Source organism: Hemitrygon akajei, chromosome 23, assembly GCF_048418815.1.
Source record: "Hemitrygon akajei chromosome 23, sHemAka1.3, whole genome shotgun sequence".
Taxonomy (NCBI): domain Eukaryota; kingdom Metazoa; phylum Chordata; class Chondrichthyes; order Myliobatiformes; family Dasyatidae; genus Hemitrygon; species Hemitrygon akajei.
In genome coordinates, this window is record NC_133146.1 from 20,768,434 (window position 1) to 20,785,651 (window position 17,218).

General features: G+C 41.6%; 1 protein-coding gene across 7 annotated transcripts in view; it reads left to right on the top strand.

Moving 5' to 3' along the window:
• eif4e1c (eukaryotic translation initiation factor 4E family member 1c) overlaps nt 1–17,218 on the top strand; it is a 73,585-nt gene that overhangs the window by 30,566 nt on the left and 25,801 nt on the right. For 2 of the 7 annotated variants that reach the window (XM_073027148.1, XM_073027151.1), the window contains exons 2-4: nt 6,043–6,150; nt 7,263–7,363; nt 12,742–12,837. In XM_073027148.1, the coding sequence (XP_072883249.1) occupies nt 6,043–6,150; nt 7,263–7,363; nt 12,742–12,837 (305 nt within the window). Of the gene's footprint in view, nt 1–2,370; nt 2,464–6,007; nt 6,151–7,262; nt 7,364–12,741; nt 12,838–17,218 lie in introns of those variants that run through there. The other 5 variants (XM_073027150.1, XM_073027149.1, XM_073027147.1 and 2 more) reach the window with 5 other exon arrangements.

Below are 17,218 nucleotides of genomic sequence, written 5' to 3' on the forward strand. Positions count from 1 at the left end.
ATATCCTCCTCGCTGACGATCAACACTGGTGCACTTCAAGGTATGTGCTTAGTCCACTGCTCTACTCTCTATATACACATGGCTGTGTAGCTAGGCATAGCTCAAATACCATCGACAAATTTGCTGATGATACAATCATTGTTGGAATCTCAGGTGGTGACGAGAGGGCATACAGGAGTGAGATATGCCAACTAGTGGAGTGGTGCCGCAGCAACAACCTGGTACTCAACGTCGGTAAGATGAAAGAGCTGATTGTGAACTTCAGGAAGGGTAAGACAAAGGAACACATACCAGTCCTCATAGAGGGGTCAGAAGTGGAGTGTGAGCAGTTTCAAGTTCCTGGGTGTCAAGATCTCTGAGGATCTAACCTGGTCCCAACATATAGATGCAGTTATAAAGAAGGCAAGGCAGCGGCTATACTTTACTAGGAGTTTGAAGAGATTTGGCATGTCAACAAATACACCCGAAAACTCCTATAAGTGCACCATGGAGAGCACTCTGACAGGCTGCATCACTTTCTGGATTGGGAGGGGGGGGCTACTGCACAGGGCTGAAAGAAGCTGCAGAGGGTTGTAAATCTAGTCAGTTCCATCTTGTGTACTAGCCTACAAAGTACCCAGGGCATCTTCAGGGAGCAGTGTCTCAGAAAGGCAGATTCCATTATTAAGGACCTCCAGCACCCAGGGCATGCCCTTTTCTCACTGTTACCATCAGGTAGGAGGTACAGAAGCCTGAAGGCACACACTCAGCGATTCAGGAACAGCTTTTTCCCCTCTGCCATCCAATTTCTAAATGGACATTGAACCCTTGGACACTACCTCACTAAGGAGCTGGTGGTGGACCTGAGGAGGGCTAAGGCACCGGTGACCCCTGTTTCCATCCATGGAGTCAGTGTGGACATGGTGGAGGATTACAAATACCCGGGGATACGAATTGACAATAAACTGGACTGGTCAAAGAACACTGAGGCTATCTACAAGAAGGGTCAGAGCCGTCTCTATTTCCTGAGGAGACTGAGGTCCTTTAACATCTGCCGGACGATGCTGAGGATGTTCTACGAGTCTGTGGTGGCCAGTGCTATCATGTTTGCTGTTGTGTGCTGGGGCAGCAGGCTGAGGGTAGCAGGCACCAACAGAATCAACAAACTCATTCGTAAGGCCAGTGATGTTGGGGTGGAACTGGACTCTCTGATGGTGGTGTCTGAAAAGAGGATGCTGTCCAAGTTGCAAGCCATCTTGGACAATGTCTCCCATCCATTCCATAATGTACTGGTTAGGCACAGGAGTACATTCAGCCAGAGACTCATTCCACCGAGATGCAACACTGAGCGTCATAGGAAGTCATTCCTACCTGTGGCCATCAAACTTTGCAGCTCCTCCCTCGGAGTGTCAGACACTCTGAGCCAATAGGCTGGTGCTGGACTAATTTCCATTTGGCATGATTAACTTATTATTATTTAATTATTTATGGTTTTATATTTCTACACTATTCTTGGTTGCTGCGACTGTAACGAAAGGGATCAATAAAGTATGTCTGTCTGTTTTTTAATATACCGTTTATCTATTTTTGCATGATTTTTAATGAATTCAATTTATGTATACTGTAATTGATTCGCTTATTTATTAATTATTATTATTATTGTGTTTATTTATTTTTTTCTTCTATATTATGTATTGCATTGAACGGCTGCTGCTGCTAAGTTAACAAATTTCACGTCACATGCCGGTGATAATAAACCTGATTCTGACAAGTGTTGCGCGCGCTTGTGTGCGTGCGTGTGTGTGTGTGTGTGTGTGTGTGTGTGTGTGTGTGTGTGTGTGTGTGTGTGTGTGTGTGTGTGTGTGTGTGTGTGTGTGTGTGTGTGTGTTGTGTGTGTGTGTGTGTGTGTGTGTGTGTGTGTGGGGGGGGGGAGGTGGTGGTTCTTCTTAAAATACGCTGTGATTAAAATACGGCTGTGAAATCTAGGTAAAGATTATACTCGACAGAGCTGAGATTTCAGCACACACACGGTAGGTTTGACAACTCAGGAGACGACTTTTTTTGTATATGGTGATGTACCTGAATGAACTAGGCTACGGTTGGTACATACTTCAAAGAATACCGGGATCAGATTCTGTAGTAATTTTGAAAAGTCCACAGAAATTCATTAAATTTTGCAGGAATAAGAAAAGGATCTGTCACCTGACGGTCAGGGTGGGATGGTTACTTTTGACGTTGGTCACTGAGATTTTAAGAGACCACGTGTGCAGCGGCAAACCGAATCCCCAGAGACGCTCTGATTGACAGCTTGCCTACTGCACGGACTTGCTCCGTTTTAAAATCAACCAGCAACACAGCACGTGATTCAGTTGCCCCAAGGCCGCTCGCTGATTGGCGAATAAGCGCGGGTGGAGAGCGTGCAGAGGGAGGGATTGCGGTCAGAGCAAGATGGCGACTGCGGAGCCGGTAGCGGCCTCGGAGCCGGTGAGAAGGGGAAAGGGTTCAGCAGGGCTGGGGAAATATCAAATCGGGTCCGGGCTGTTCGCTCAAAGTTTATTTGCTTGAAGTGGGTGTTCAGTTACGTCTGTGGTTTCCCAAAGAGTAGCTAAATCATGACTTGGTGTGGACTCAGGTAACCAGCATGGCGTGCGGTTTATGCGGTTCTCTGAAGTGAAACGCAAAGCTCCATGCGGAGATATTATTTCTTTTACTTTTCGAGGAGTTAGATATATAGTAATATTGGGCCTGGAGATGTCATGAACTCGAGGAAGAGAGGCATTGTGATTTAGCGAGGTGTGGTGGTGGGAAGGGGAACGGGGATTGGGGTGGATCTCAGGGTAGGTAGCAGAGGGAGACTTTGGTAGGTTCGTGTGTGGAGGGGGGGTTGGGTAGAAAGATGGAGATATTGAATGGACGGTGGGCGAGGATAGGATGTGGGAAGGCTATTTCGAACTGGCTGGACTGAGGTTGTGGAGAGGGAGTCGAGAAAGATTGGGTAGGGAGTGGGCCTGGGAAAGACGGTTTTGGGCCCTTTGAGGGGGAGACAGTTCTAGGGCTGGTGGAAGTGCGGAGCGGGTGGGGTTTTTTGATTTGTTCGGAGAGTGCAATGGGTGCGGGGAAGCAGGATTTTGGGCTGGCAGGAGACTAGTGTGTATGGGAAGGTGGAATATTGGGTTGGTGGTATTGGGCAGATGGCAGATTTCCATATGTATGGAAAATGGGGGGAGAGTGTGGATTTTGGGTTATTGGGAAAGTGGTAATACTGGAAGAGGTATTGGGAGGAAAGGGGGAGTGTTAGGCTATCTGGAAGGGATATATACAGAGGCTACACGATAGGGGAAAGTTGGGCCAGTGAAGGTTTGGGATGTTTAAAGTGAATTTTTACACTGGGTGAAAGGGTGGGGTTGTGATGCAGAGTGGTTGTAAAGGTTTTGGGTTTTGAGGAGAATGTGTGGGAAGTGGGGATCATTCGGAGAGGAGATTGGGGGCTTAACAGGTTTACTGTTTTCCATAGATGCTGCCTGGCCTGCAGCATTAATTCCTCCAACAGTCTGTGTGTTTTGCTTTGTCATCAGGATGTTGCCTGGATTAGAGTTTTATCTATAAGGAGAGGTTGGTCAAATGTGGACTGTTTTCTTGGAAGCTTTGAAGGCTGGGGCCACTGTGATAAAAGTATATAAAATTATGAGAGCATATTTTTTTGTGCTCAGATACTTAATGCATAGGTGGCCTTTTTGCCCAAAATGGAGATGCCAAATACTAGAGGGCATGACTTTAAATTGAGAGGGGGGAAGTTTTTTAAAAACTGTTTTGTGCCTAAATCATGATGCTAGGGGAAGTGTTGGAAGCAGATAACAATGTTTAGGAAGCATTTAGAAAGTGTACATCAAAGGGCAAGGAATAGAAGGATATAGACATGTGGAGTAGCTTTTATAGTGATTGGCACAATGTAGAATGTGTCAAAGCCAACATGTAGACTGAAAGTTTTAATACTTCATTCAAAGCTGAGCTTAGTATTGCACATCCCTTTTTCTCATTTCTTCATCTTGACCACATCTGTTCTCAAGATGAGGCTTTCTGCCTTTTGTCATTTCCATCAACTGCGCTAAGAATTCTTGCTGAGCTACATCTTTCCCTCCTTACCTATTTGTCTTGTGCAGAGACCACTCCTTGGTCCACATTTCCTTATAACTGCAGGGGATGCAACACCACTTGCATTTCTTTCCCTTGCATCATCCTCTATCAGATAACTGATTTGCAGTGCACCTGTATTCTGACTGCAACGAGTATCCCAAGTTCCCAGTTTCAAATCTCCTTCCCTTTCCCCACTGATAAGTCGGGGTAAATCCAAAAAAAAACCGGAAGAACAGGTGCTCAAATTCCACTGAGTAGTCTACAGCTCAATAGTACGAACATTTAATTTTGTATTTTCAGGTAACACACACTCCTTGTGCTCCTTTCTAGATTCCTCCATCACCCAGTTTCCTCTCGTCTCAATCCAGACCCATCAGCCTATTGCCCCATCCTATAACTGTTTCTATCCCCTGTCCTGGTGTGTTCTGTCTGCTTATCTTGCATCCCTATTTGGTTCCACTTAATATCTTCATTGTGGATTTCAGCATCTGCAACTTGTTTCCACACCGCCTTTTTGTCTCATTTATTTTCTCTCCTTAACTGTCAACCTGTCACCAACCTGCTAGCTCCTGCCTCACCTCTCCCTCTATATACTGTCTATCTCCTTTGTACACTCTCATTACTAATGCAGGGTCCTGACTCAGTGTTGACTATCCTTCCCAGATGCTACTTGACCCACTGAGTTCCTCTAGCAGTTGTATTTTGCTTAGATTCCAAATTTGTAAACTGTGTCCTCTGTAAAAGATTCAAAGTACATTTATCATCAAAGTATGTATGCAATATACAACCCTGAGATTTGTCTTCCCACAGATAGCCATAAAACAAAGAAACAACACGAAACCTGTTCAAAGAAAACATCAAGCAAGGAAAAAAAAGCAAAAAGCACGATATAAAACACCAAAACACAGAATCATTGAAGCAGTCTAGGAATGTTCAGTTCAGTACAACTTAGCACTGCATCGTTGGTTGACGACTGGCCATACAGCCAATCTGTCCCAACCAAAATTGCACAAACTAGCAATTTTTTTTTAAAAGCCAGTAACCAGGCATAACATTAACTGCAGGAGTCCAATCCACAAACCTTGTTGATTAAACCTCGCCTAAGACTCAGCAGCATCAAGCAAAAGGGAGGCAGATAGATGGTGCTGAACAGCTGCTGGCCTTCCACTCTCATCTTCATTGATTTTAGTCTGTGAAAAATGAAGTCGATTGTGGGCTCACATCATCTCCAGGCTGCACACTTGGCTAGAAATCTCACAGAACTTCCTCAGAGACAGCAAAGATACATATTGCTCAATCTGCCTGAAAACATGCCATCAAAATGTAAATCATAGGTTCCAGTACTAGCAGTCATATTGAAAGGGTTAAAAAGTTTTGTGACTTCTGAAGGACATCACCTTTGGTCAGGTTGCTTGCTGGCACCACCTACTTCAGCTCCTTAGATAGGCCTTCGTGTTGCCTTTGTCACTAATGTCCACCCGCCTCTGTCAGCCATCGAAATCCTTAACCTTGCATGTATTTTCTCAACTTGGAGTACATATTTGAATGGGCAAAAAAAGTTGGCATGGATGCTGTGAGACAAAAGCTTCTATGCTGTACCATTCCATGGCTCTGCTATTTCAGTACACAGTGGTGCAACTGTAGCATCAGAACTTTTTATCTGTATCCTTATTGGACAAGTAACATATTACCTTATTGTTTACTAGACTAGCAATATTTTAGAAGGTCTTGACCCTGAGTTACAGGACTGAAATCTGGAACCAAAAAAAAAGCTGCTGGAAGAACTTCTGTGCAAATTTTTACAGCTTTGTATGTTTAAGAAAATCCTCAATGTTCCTTTGTTAATATTTTTGAATTACCTCCCCTCTTGTAACATTTTTTTGCCTCCTTTTAGGAAAAGTGCTAATAAAAATGTGTTGTGCTTGTCAGTACTTCAACCTTAGTTCTACAATGGTGATGCAATCTAGAAGGTGCCAAAACCTGAAATCCTTGCCTGACAAATGTTTCAAGATACCTTTGAAGAAGGCCACTGATAAGGTGACACAAAAGTTGCTGCTAAACAAGAGCTCATGGTGTTAGAGGAAAGATGACAGCATTGATAGAAGATTGGCTGACTAGCAGAGTATGGAGATATAAGGGTCTTTTTCAGAAAGGCTGCTGGTGCCTTGGAGTTCCACAGGGATAATTTTCACTTTTATCCGAATGAAGGAATTACAGGCATTGTGGTCAAGTTTAAAGATAATACAAAGATAAGTGGATGGGCTGGTAGTGCTGTGGAGGCATGATGTCTGCAGAAAGACTGGAGCAACTTAGGTCGAGGAAGTGGCAATTAGAATACTGTATAAAGAAGTGTTGAGTCATACACTATTTTCTAAATGGGGAAAGAATTTTGAAATGGAGGTAAAAGGGACTTGGGATTCCCCCCCCCCCTTAAGTTAACTTGCAAACAGATGGTAGTAATGAAGACAAATGCAATGTTGGCAGTCATTTTGAGGGAATGTACTACAGAGGCATTATAAGATGTTGATCAGCCAACATTTGAAGCATTGGGAGCAATTTTGGGCCCTGTATTGAAAGAAAAATGTGCAGCCCTAGAATGGGTGCAGAGGAGGTTTACATGAATGAAGGGCTTGATGTGTGAGGAGCACTTGATGTTTCTGGGTCTGTACTCAATGGTGTTCAGAAGGGGGAGAAAACCCCTACAGGATAATGAAAGGCTTAGATCAAGTGGACATGGAGAGTTTCTTTTCATTTGTACAAGAATCTAGAGGCACAGCCTCAGAATAAAGAGTCGTCTTTTTAGAACTGATACGAGGGATTTCTTCAGCCTTTTTCCGGGTGCTGAATCTGTGCAATTCGTTGCTATTGAGGTCAAGTCATTGAGAATACCTAAGGCAGAAATTGAAAAATTCTTTATTGCAGTGTTACAGGGAGAATGGGATTGAGAAAAAAATATTAGTGAAGATTGAACAGCAAAGCAAACTTAATGGTCCAAATGTCCTAATTCTGCTTGTATTCCATTGGTGAGACGGTTAACTGGCTCCTCTGCATAAACATGTTGAAGCATGTTTTTGTAGCTTTGAGTCTCAGTTTTGTTTAAAAGTTAGTAAAGCTTTTGTAGGATGCTCAGTTCTGTATTTATTTTACAGCAAGAAATAACTGAAGTACTGGAAACTGATAGAGCAACACCAGATGCGTGCTCAGAAAATGCAACCCAAGATCAATATCTGAAACATCCTCTACAGAACAGGTCAGTTAATGTACATCAAGATAAAATAAGCAAGGTGGGAATTGTAATACCTAGGGATTTGTAACTTTCTGTCACTTCTGGGAAGTGCAAATAGGGCTGAGTATCTGAGAGGAATTTTAAATTTTCAATCAAATGAGCTTCAAGTTCCATTTCAGATATTAGAATTTAAATATATCAAAATTCCTGAGGATTGTCAAGGTTGATGACTTAAATTGAGGTTCACCTTCCTCAAAACTTGGATTTAAAAGATCTTGGATCATGTCATAGGGCTGAATGGCCTAATCCTGCTTCTCTGAGTTTGCCTAGCCATTCAATCATAGCTGATTTGTTTTTCCCCCTCAACCCCATTCTCCTGCCTTCTCCCTGTAACCTTTGATACTCTTACTAAATCAAGAACATATCAACCTTTGCTTTAAATATACTCGGTGACTGGCCTCCATAGCTACCTCTGGTAATAGATTCCACACATTCATTACTTTCTGGGTAAAGAAATTATTCCCCATTAATCTTCTAAATGAGCATTCTATTCTGAGGCTGTATCCTCTGGTCCTAGACTCTCCCACTTTTGGAAACATCCTCTCCCATGTCCACTCAATATTCGATAGGTTAAAATGAGATACCTCTTCTAAACACCAGCAGGTGCAGGGCAGCAAACACCCTTTCATTCATGGGATCATTCTTGTAAACCTTCACTGGACCCTCTCCAATGCCAGCACTTCCTTTCTTAGATATGGGCCCAAAACTGCTCACAGTATTCCAAATGTGGTCTGATGAATGCCTTATAAAACCTCATCATTATATCTTTGCTTTTATATTCTAGTCTTCTAGAAATTAATGCTAAAATTGTTTGCCTTCCTTACTACTGACTCAATTTGCAAATTTATCTTTACACCATCCTTCACTGGAACTCCCAAGTTCCTTTGAAGCTCAGTCTGCTCCTTATTTAGAAAAGCCTATGCCCTTATTCTTTCTACCAAAGTGCATGACCATACAATTTTCTGCACTGTATTCCAACTGCTACTTTGTCCATTCTCCCAATTTGTCTTAAGTCCTCCTTCAGACACCCTGCTTCCTCAACACCACTTGCCTCTCCACCTATTTTTGTATTGGCCACGAAGCCATAAATTCCATCTTCCAGATCATTAACGTGAGAAGTCATTAAAGGCCCGTTTCACTCTTTACCTTCTGCCAGTCAACGAATCTCCTATCCTTACTACTGTCTTCTATATAATGCCATGGGCTCTTGTTCAGCAGCCTCGGCACCTTATCAAAGGCTTTTGTCAAAGTAAGCATCCACTTATTCTCCTTTGTCTATTCTGCTTGTTATTTAAATTCCAGCAGATCTGTCAGACAAGAATTCCCCTCAAGGAAACAATGCTGACTTCAGCCTAAAGTGTTAATGGATGCTTGACATCTTGCCAACCATTGAAGTTCAGATAACTAGTCTACAATTCCCGATCTTTGCTCTTTTTCACTTTAAAGAGTGGATTGATATTTGTGATTTTCCACTTCTCTGGAACCATTTCAAATCAAATGATTCTTCAAAAATCACTACCAAGTCCTCTACAACCTCTTTAGCTACCTCTTTCAGACTCTGGGGTATATTCTATTTCTGGTTCTACTCTGTAGAACTGAACGAGTTCTACAAAATAGAAATAGTAGATAAGTCGAATTACTTGTATTTCTTATTCTATGCTTAAATTAGTTCACAAAGACATGTAATTGTTACCTTCTCCACATTATGCTAGTTGTGCTCCAAACCTCTGCATACTGTTTCATTTTTTAAAGTAAATGATCATATTAATAAGTGAACACTATAATTAAGAAATTCTACACTGACAGCAGCTGATCTTCATATTGTAATGCTGTTTGTCTAGTTACTGGAGTAATGAGAAATTAATCCCAGTTTTTTCAAGGAAATAACAAACAGAATAGACAAAAGGAGAATAAGTGGATGCCTACTTTGATAAAAAGCCTCTGATAAGGTGCCAAGGCTACCGAACAAGAGTCCATGGTATTACACAAAAGATACTAGTAAAGATAGAAGATACATTGATTGGCAGTTTGAGTTTTGAGAAATGTGTGTGGTACTAAGGTAAGCAGGAAGAGATTTGTGGTGCAATAGGGCAGTTTGTATGTCATGTTTATTACCTATTTAGATTTGAATGTCGAAGGTCAGCCTTTGCAGATGTCATGAAAATTTTTGATGTTGATTGTGGGCAGTATGTTTATGATATTAGTCAATTGGTAAGATGAGCAGATCAATGGCAAATGGGATTTAATCCTGATAGGTGCTAGGGATATCCACAATGGTAGGGCCTGAAGGAGGATTGTAGAATGGAAGGATCTTTGAAGTTTGCAACATTGTAATATAAGGTGATGGAGAATGTGTATCAGATGCTTGCTTTCATTAGCTGGGGCATTGAATATAAGAACAGGTACATCTTTATTATATGCCACAATTGAAATAGAGTGTGCAGTTGTCTCCTCGCTATATGAAGGATGTGATTGCACTGGAGAGGGTGCAAAGGACATTTAGCAGGTTAATACCTGAAATGGAGCACATCACTGGATAGATTAGATTTATTTTGCTTTTGGAGCAAAGGTGGTTTAAAGGGTTTCTGATTGTGGTATACAAAATTAAGGAGCATAGAATGGGTAAACATAGAAACATAGAAAATAGGTGCAGGAGTAGGCCATTCGGCCCTTCGAGCCTGCACCGCCATTCAGTATGATCATGGCTGATCATCCAACTCAGAACCCTGTACCTGCTTTCTCTCCATACCCCCTGATCTCTTTAGCCACAAGGGCCATATCTAACTTCCTCTTAAATATAGCCAATGAACTGGCCTCAACTGTTTCCTGTGGCAGAGAATTCCACAGATTCACCACTCTCTATGTGAAGAAGTTTTTCCTCATCTCGGTCCTAAAAGGCTTTCCCTTTATCCTTAAACTGTGACCCCTCGTTCTGGACTTCCCCAATATCGGAAACAATCTTCCTGCATCTAGCCTGTCCAATCCCTTTAGAATTTTATACGTTTCAATAAGATCCCCCCTCAATCTTCTAAATTCCAGTGAGTATAAGCCTAGTCGATCCAGTCTTTCTTCATATGAAAGTCCTGCCATCCCAGGAATCAATCTAGTGAACCTTCTCTGTACTCCCTCTATGGCAAGAATGTCTTTCCTCAGATTAGGGGACCAAAACTGCACACAATATTCTAGGTGGGGTCTCACCAAGGCCTTGTACAACTGCAGTGGAACCTCCCTGCTCCTGTACTCAAATCCTTCTGCTATGAATGCCAACATGTACCTGCATGCCCACCTTCAATGACTGGTGTACAATGACACCCAGGTCTCGTTGCATCTCCCCTTGTCGTGGTTTCTCGTGCCCCACAAATGACCAGGAGACGCAGAAGATTCTTCAAGAAGTATTAAACTTTAATTTGCAAATCAAAGCTGAGACAGTCATTGAGCTAGTCGCTGATTGCCCACAGATCCTTTGGACATAGCATTTTTTATAGCAATCTCCTGGTCCAGTTGTATTAGCATATCTATAGTCTATAGTTGCGTATCACACGTACATCCTGCCACTATTGTTTCTACCCATTGACTTAATCATGTTCTAATCTACCTCTCATTAACACACCATTGTCTTCTACATTCTTAGGATTTCATTCTGCTACTAAATTGGGTACATGCATAGCAAATAGCAAGTTTCAAAACTGACTACATAGTTTTGGTTACACAGCAAAATTTATACTTTTATACTCCAATATATCTCGTTGCATCTCCCCTTTTCCTGATTGGCCACCGTTCGGATAATAATCTGTTTTCCTGTTCTTGCAACCAAAGTGGATAACCTCACATTTATCCACATTAAATAGCATCTGCCATGAATTTGCCCACTCACCTAACCTATCCAAGCCTCCCTGCATCCTCTTAGCATCCTCCTCACAGCTAACACCGCCGTCCAGCTTCGTGTCATCCGCAAACTTGGAGATGCTGCATTTAATTCCCTCGTCTAAATCATTAATATATATTGTAAACAACTGGGGTCCCAGCACTGAGCCTTGCGGTACCCCACTAGTCACTGCCTGCCATTCTGAAAAGGTCCCGTTTACTCCCACTCTTTGCTTCCTGTCTGCCAACCAATTCTCTATCCACATCAATACCATACCCCCAATACCGTGTGCTTTAAGTTTGCACACTAATCTCCTGTGTGGGACCTTGTCAAAAGCCTTTTGAAAATCTAAATATACCACATCCACAGGCTCTCCCATATCCACTCTACTAGTTACATCTTCAAAAAATTCTATAAGATTCGTCAGACATGATTTTCCTTTCACAAATCCATGCTGACTTTGTCCGATGATTTCACCTCTTTCCAAATGTGCTGTTATCACATCTTTGATAACCGACTCTAGCATTTTCCCCACCACCGATGATAGTAAAGTTTTCTCCATAAAAAGAGACCAAAATCAGAGGATGTGTGTTTAAGGTAAATTTAGAGAGAATCTGATTGTTTTCATGAAACTCATTGTAATCTGTAATCCACTGGCTGAATATAGTGGGATCAAGTGTTAGTAGATTGTATTGTTGGCGTGGCTATAGGGCCAAATTCCATGCTGTATGAATGTTGGCCAAGTAGTTGTGGGGCACTTCTTGATTAATTCTGCAAAATACTGAAATGTGTAAAATTTTAGTATAAATGGGATTTTTAAACTTTTAATATCCTTTAATGCTGAATGATGACAACGTTGACTCGGGCCTGAGAGGCTAGCATCGGGCATTTTCATGCCTTACAAGGCGCGGAACGAAAGACTGTGGCGCACCACTCCTCACACAGATATTTTGCAGTATTCTTCTTTATTTTACGAGGTCGAGTTGCAAGCTCAACACTCAACCCGGCATGGTAATGGCCCAACTGGATTCGAACCCGGGAACCTCTGTTCTGGAAATTGGTGCTGATGTCAATGCGCCACCAGCGGACCAATGCTGAAATACTGAAACTGCTATAATATTGTAATTTTGGTACATAGTTTTGACAGCAAGTATTAGTGGAAGAAGTACTGCATAATCAAATTGGTGCTTGGTAGTTCTCCACCTCTGGCTCAGAAGCATTGCAAGAATGGTTTTTTTGACACATCTTTGAACTTGTATTTCAATATGTTGTATCTAACAGTATTTTCATAGTTGGAAGTTTTTTAAATTATAAAAACTGAGTGTGCCACAGGGTTGCCAGCATTTAGAAGATTAACCTATCAAGGAAGTTAATTAGTGTAGAGTAGAACACAAGTTCAAGATAATTTCTAATTCACAATATTAAGCCTGTGCTTTAGTTGATATGATAAGTTCACGACTTATGTTTTGTATTATAGGTGGGCACTGTGGTATTTTAAAAATGACAAGTCCAAGAGTTGGACAGAAAACTTGCGACTTATCGCTAAGTTTGATACAGTTGAAGACTTCTGGGCGTAAGTATTTGCTTTGTGAACTCTGGGTGCTGTAGTTTACCTTAAAGTTGTAGAAGGCATGAAGTTATGCCACATCTTCCTCCAGGCTTCTCCCTTCCTTACCAGTCCTGATGAAGGGTCTCTATCCAAAATATCATCTGTTTATTTCCCTCCATATATGCTGCTTGACCTGTTGAGTTCTTTTCAGCATTGTGTGTGTTGGTTATAGAATGAAATTCAAGGGAGAGATCCCATTCCTTACTGAATTAAAATGATGTGCTTGTGGTGGATATTGTTATAAAAATGCTGGAACTTGGGTCAAAAGTAAACATTTAGATTGATCTTTTATTAGAACTGGGGATAAGTTTAGTAGCATTTAACATGGAGAAAGGTATGTTGAAAGGAAAGAACAAAAGAGAAAGACTGATGAGATGGCAGAAAGGAAAGATTAAATTACAAATGGATAGTGCAAGGTGAACAAGAAGGTTTGTGAGTTGTTTTGGAAAATCATAATTATGTAAATTGGAATAGTCTCCTAGATATGTTTGTACTGGCAAACTTCAAATGCTAGTTTAGTAGCATTGGGCTCATGCTAACAAACTGAAGAAAGAATGCCACTGTATCCAATACATTTTGATAAGTGCAGATACAGGTGCCCTCATGTACAGGGATCTTACACTGATTTTCTGTATTACCAGCTATATAATTTGTGTATGTGTTTTTAAAAAATGCAAATTGAACTAAGAAGCTAAGTGTTTATATACTTTTTTACAAATTCTTTAAGGGCCAATTTCTGTGACCCGAACAGTCATATTACAGGAATTGCCTGCACAATTTTCTCCCTATTGATTAACTTGGTCTGATGTGCTAAAGAAATTTTAAGAAGAATAAGGTAAAGTATTATAAAAGACACATTTTTGTGTAGGTCCTTAAGGTTGCAGAGAAATTGGATATATCACTTGTACAATTCCTGACAGGATTGATGGAAATCTTCATCTTTGGAAGAGATAAAGAAAGAAACCATGGACCTGCAATAAATAGCTCAAAATTTGCTGTGGATAAACTGTTCCCGTTTGTGGAAATTTAGAAATATGGACAGATGAAAGGGGATAAAGAACATGGATAAGAAAAAACAAACACAGAATATGTTGGAAAATTTCAGGAAGTCCACGGTAGGGAAAATGATCGCCATTAGTCAGTGCAGCCTCACAATGCAGAATTGCAGAATCACTATTTACAGAAATGGGCTACATGAGGTGCAGGACTGGTAGCTAAATGTTACAGGTTTTATAGGCAGGATAGAGGTGGAGAAAAGAGGTGTGGAGGCTTGGGGAGGATTTGCAATTCTGATGGAGAACATCACAAAGTAGCTCAATGAGATTACTATAGGGATCATCCAGTGAGGCTTTATGGGTGGAGCTGAGAAATAAGGGGATGATCTCCTCATTTGGGATTGTATGAAAGGCTCTCTAATGGGCAATAGGAATTAGAAGAACAAATGTGCAGGGAGATTGCAGAAGAGTTAGAGTTGTTATTGTGGGGGATTTTAACTTTTTTAAACATAGACCGAGACTGCCTGAACGTAGATGAAGTGAAAGTTATTGTGTTCAGGAAAGTTTCCTCAGGCAATATATAAAAAACCTTTCCTAAGAAAAGGGCAAAAATTAGGAAAAGACAAGTGATTGAGGTGTCAGAGGGAAACACGGTGGATTTTGTGATTAGAATTATAGCAGAAGAAGAGAAGAAAGTCTTAAAACATACGAAGGTAGATAAATCAACAGGTGTCCATCAGTATATACAAGAGTACTATGGGAAAGTAAAGAAGGAATTGGAGGAATCCTGTAAAAGTGCGTCATCGTTAGCAACAGGTAAAATGCCAGATGACTGGATAGTGGCTAATGTGCCTTTAATGGCTACAGAGGAAGAACCTGGGAACTATAGGCTAGTCTTCAGTAACAATTAACATGACAATCTCTGTAGTAGGCAAGTTAATCTAGGCAGTTTTCAGGGATAAGTTGTACATGTGTGTAGAAAAGCAGGCAGTCAGCAAGCCTTTGTGGGGGTGAGATCATGTTTTGTGAACTTAAATTCATTGACATAACCAAGAGGGTTGATGTGGGAAAATGGTAGACATAATAATCTATATGGACCTCATTAAGACCTTTAGGGTTCTACGTTGTCTGACAGGGAACGTTAGATTGCGTAGGATCCAAGAAATGCATGCTAATTGAATATACAGTTCCCTTGATGGAGAAAGAGGGTGATGATGGAAGGTTATTTTACAGACTGGAGACCTGTGACAAGTGGAGTGCCAAAGGTCATTGCTAGGACTGTTGTTACCTGTTAGTATCAATGATTGGCTGAGAATGTACAATGTATGTTCAGTAAGTCTGTAAATGACACTAAGGTGGTATAGTGGACAATGAAGAAAATTATTTTAAAAATTCAGGGATTTTATTCAGCTGAATAAATTTAGAAACATAGAAAACCTACAGCACAATCCAGGCCTTTTGGCCAACAAAGCTGTACTGGACATGTCCTTACCTTAGAAATTACCTAGGGTTACCCAAGCCCTCTATTTTTCTGAGCTCCATGTACAGGAGTCTCTTAAAAGACCCGATCGTATCTGCCTCTACCACCGTCGCCAGCAGCCCATTCCACACACTCACTACTCTCAAAACTTACCCCTGACATCTCCTCTGTACATACTTACAAGCACCTTAAAACTGTGCCATTTCAGCCCTGGGAAAAGCCTCTGACTATCCACACAATCAACGCCTCTCGTCATCTTATACATATCTATCAGATCATCTCTAATCCTCTGTCGCTTCAAGGGAAAAAGGCTGAGTTCACTTAACCTATTTCCATAAGGCATGCTCCCTAATCCAGGCAACATCCTTATAAGTCTCCTCTGCACCCTTCCTGCAGTGAGGCAACAAGAACTGAGCACAGTACTCCAAGTGGGGTCTGACCAGGGTCCTTTATAGCGACAACATTAACTCTCGGCTCCTAAACTCAATCTCAGGATTGATGGAGGCCAGTGCAATGTATGCTTTCTTAACCACAGTGTCAACCTGCGCAGCTGCTTTGAATGTCCTATGGACTCGGACCCCAAGATCTCTCTGATCCTCCACGTTGCCAAGAGTCTTACCATTAGTACTATATTCTGCCATCATATTTGACCTACCAAAATGAACCACCTCACACTTACCTGGGTTGCACTCCCATCTGCCACTTCTCGGCCCAGTTTTGCATCATATTAATGTCCCACTGTAACCTCTGACAACCCTCTACACTATCCACAACACCCCCAACCTTGGTATCATCAGTAAATTTACTAACCCATCATTCCACTTCCCCATCCAAGTCATTTATAAAAATCACAAAGAGTAGGGGTCCCAGAACAAATCCCTGAGGCACACCACTGGTGACCGATCTCCATGCAAAATACAACCTGTCTACAACCACTCTTTGCCTTCTGTGGGCAAGCTTGTTCTGGATCCACAAGACAATGTCCCCTTGGATCCCATGCCTCCTTACTTTCTCAATAAGCCTTGCATGGGGTACCTTTTCAAATGCCTTGCTGAAATCCACATACACTACTTCTACTGCTCTACCTTCGTCAATGGTTGTCACATCCTGAAAAAAATTGATCAGCCTTGTAAGACACGACCTGCCTTTGACAAAGCCATGCTGACTATTCCTAATCACATTATGCCTCTCCAAATGTTCATAAATCCTGCCCCTCAGGATCTTCTTCATCAACTTACCAACCACTGAAGTAAGACTCACTGGTGTGTAATTTCCTAGGCTATCTCTACTCCCTTTTTTTGAACAGTGGAACAACATCTGCAACCCTCCAATCCTCTGGAACCTCTCCCGTCCTCATTGATATTGCAACGATCATCACCAGAGGCTTAGCAATCTCCTCCCTCACCTCCCACAGTAGCCTGGCGTACATCTCGTCCAGTCCTGGTGACTTATCCAACTTGATGCTTTCCAAAACCTCCAGCACATTCTCTTTCTTAATATCTACATGCTGAAGCTTTTCAGTCCGCTGTAAGTCTATATCAATGATCCCTATAATCAACAAGATCCTTTTCTGTAGTGAATACTGAAATAAAGTATTCATTAAGTACCTCTGCAGTCTCCTCCAGTTCCATAGACACTTTTTCACTGTCACACTTGATTGGTCCTGTTCTTTCATGTCTTATCCCCTTGCTGTTCACATACTTGTAGAATGCCTTGGGGTTTTCCTTAATCCTGTCTGCCAAGGGCTTCTCATGGCCCCTTCTGGCTCTCCTGATTTCTTTCTTAAGGTCCTTTCTGCTACCCTCATGATCTTCTAGATCTCTTATCATCACCTAACTTTTTTGAACCTTTCATAAGCTCCTCTTTTCTT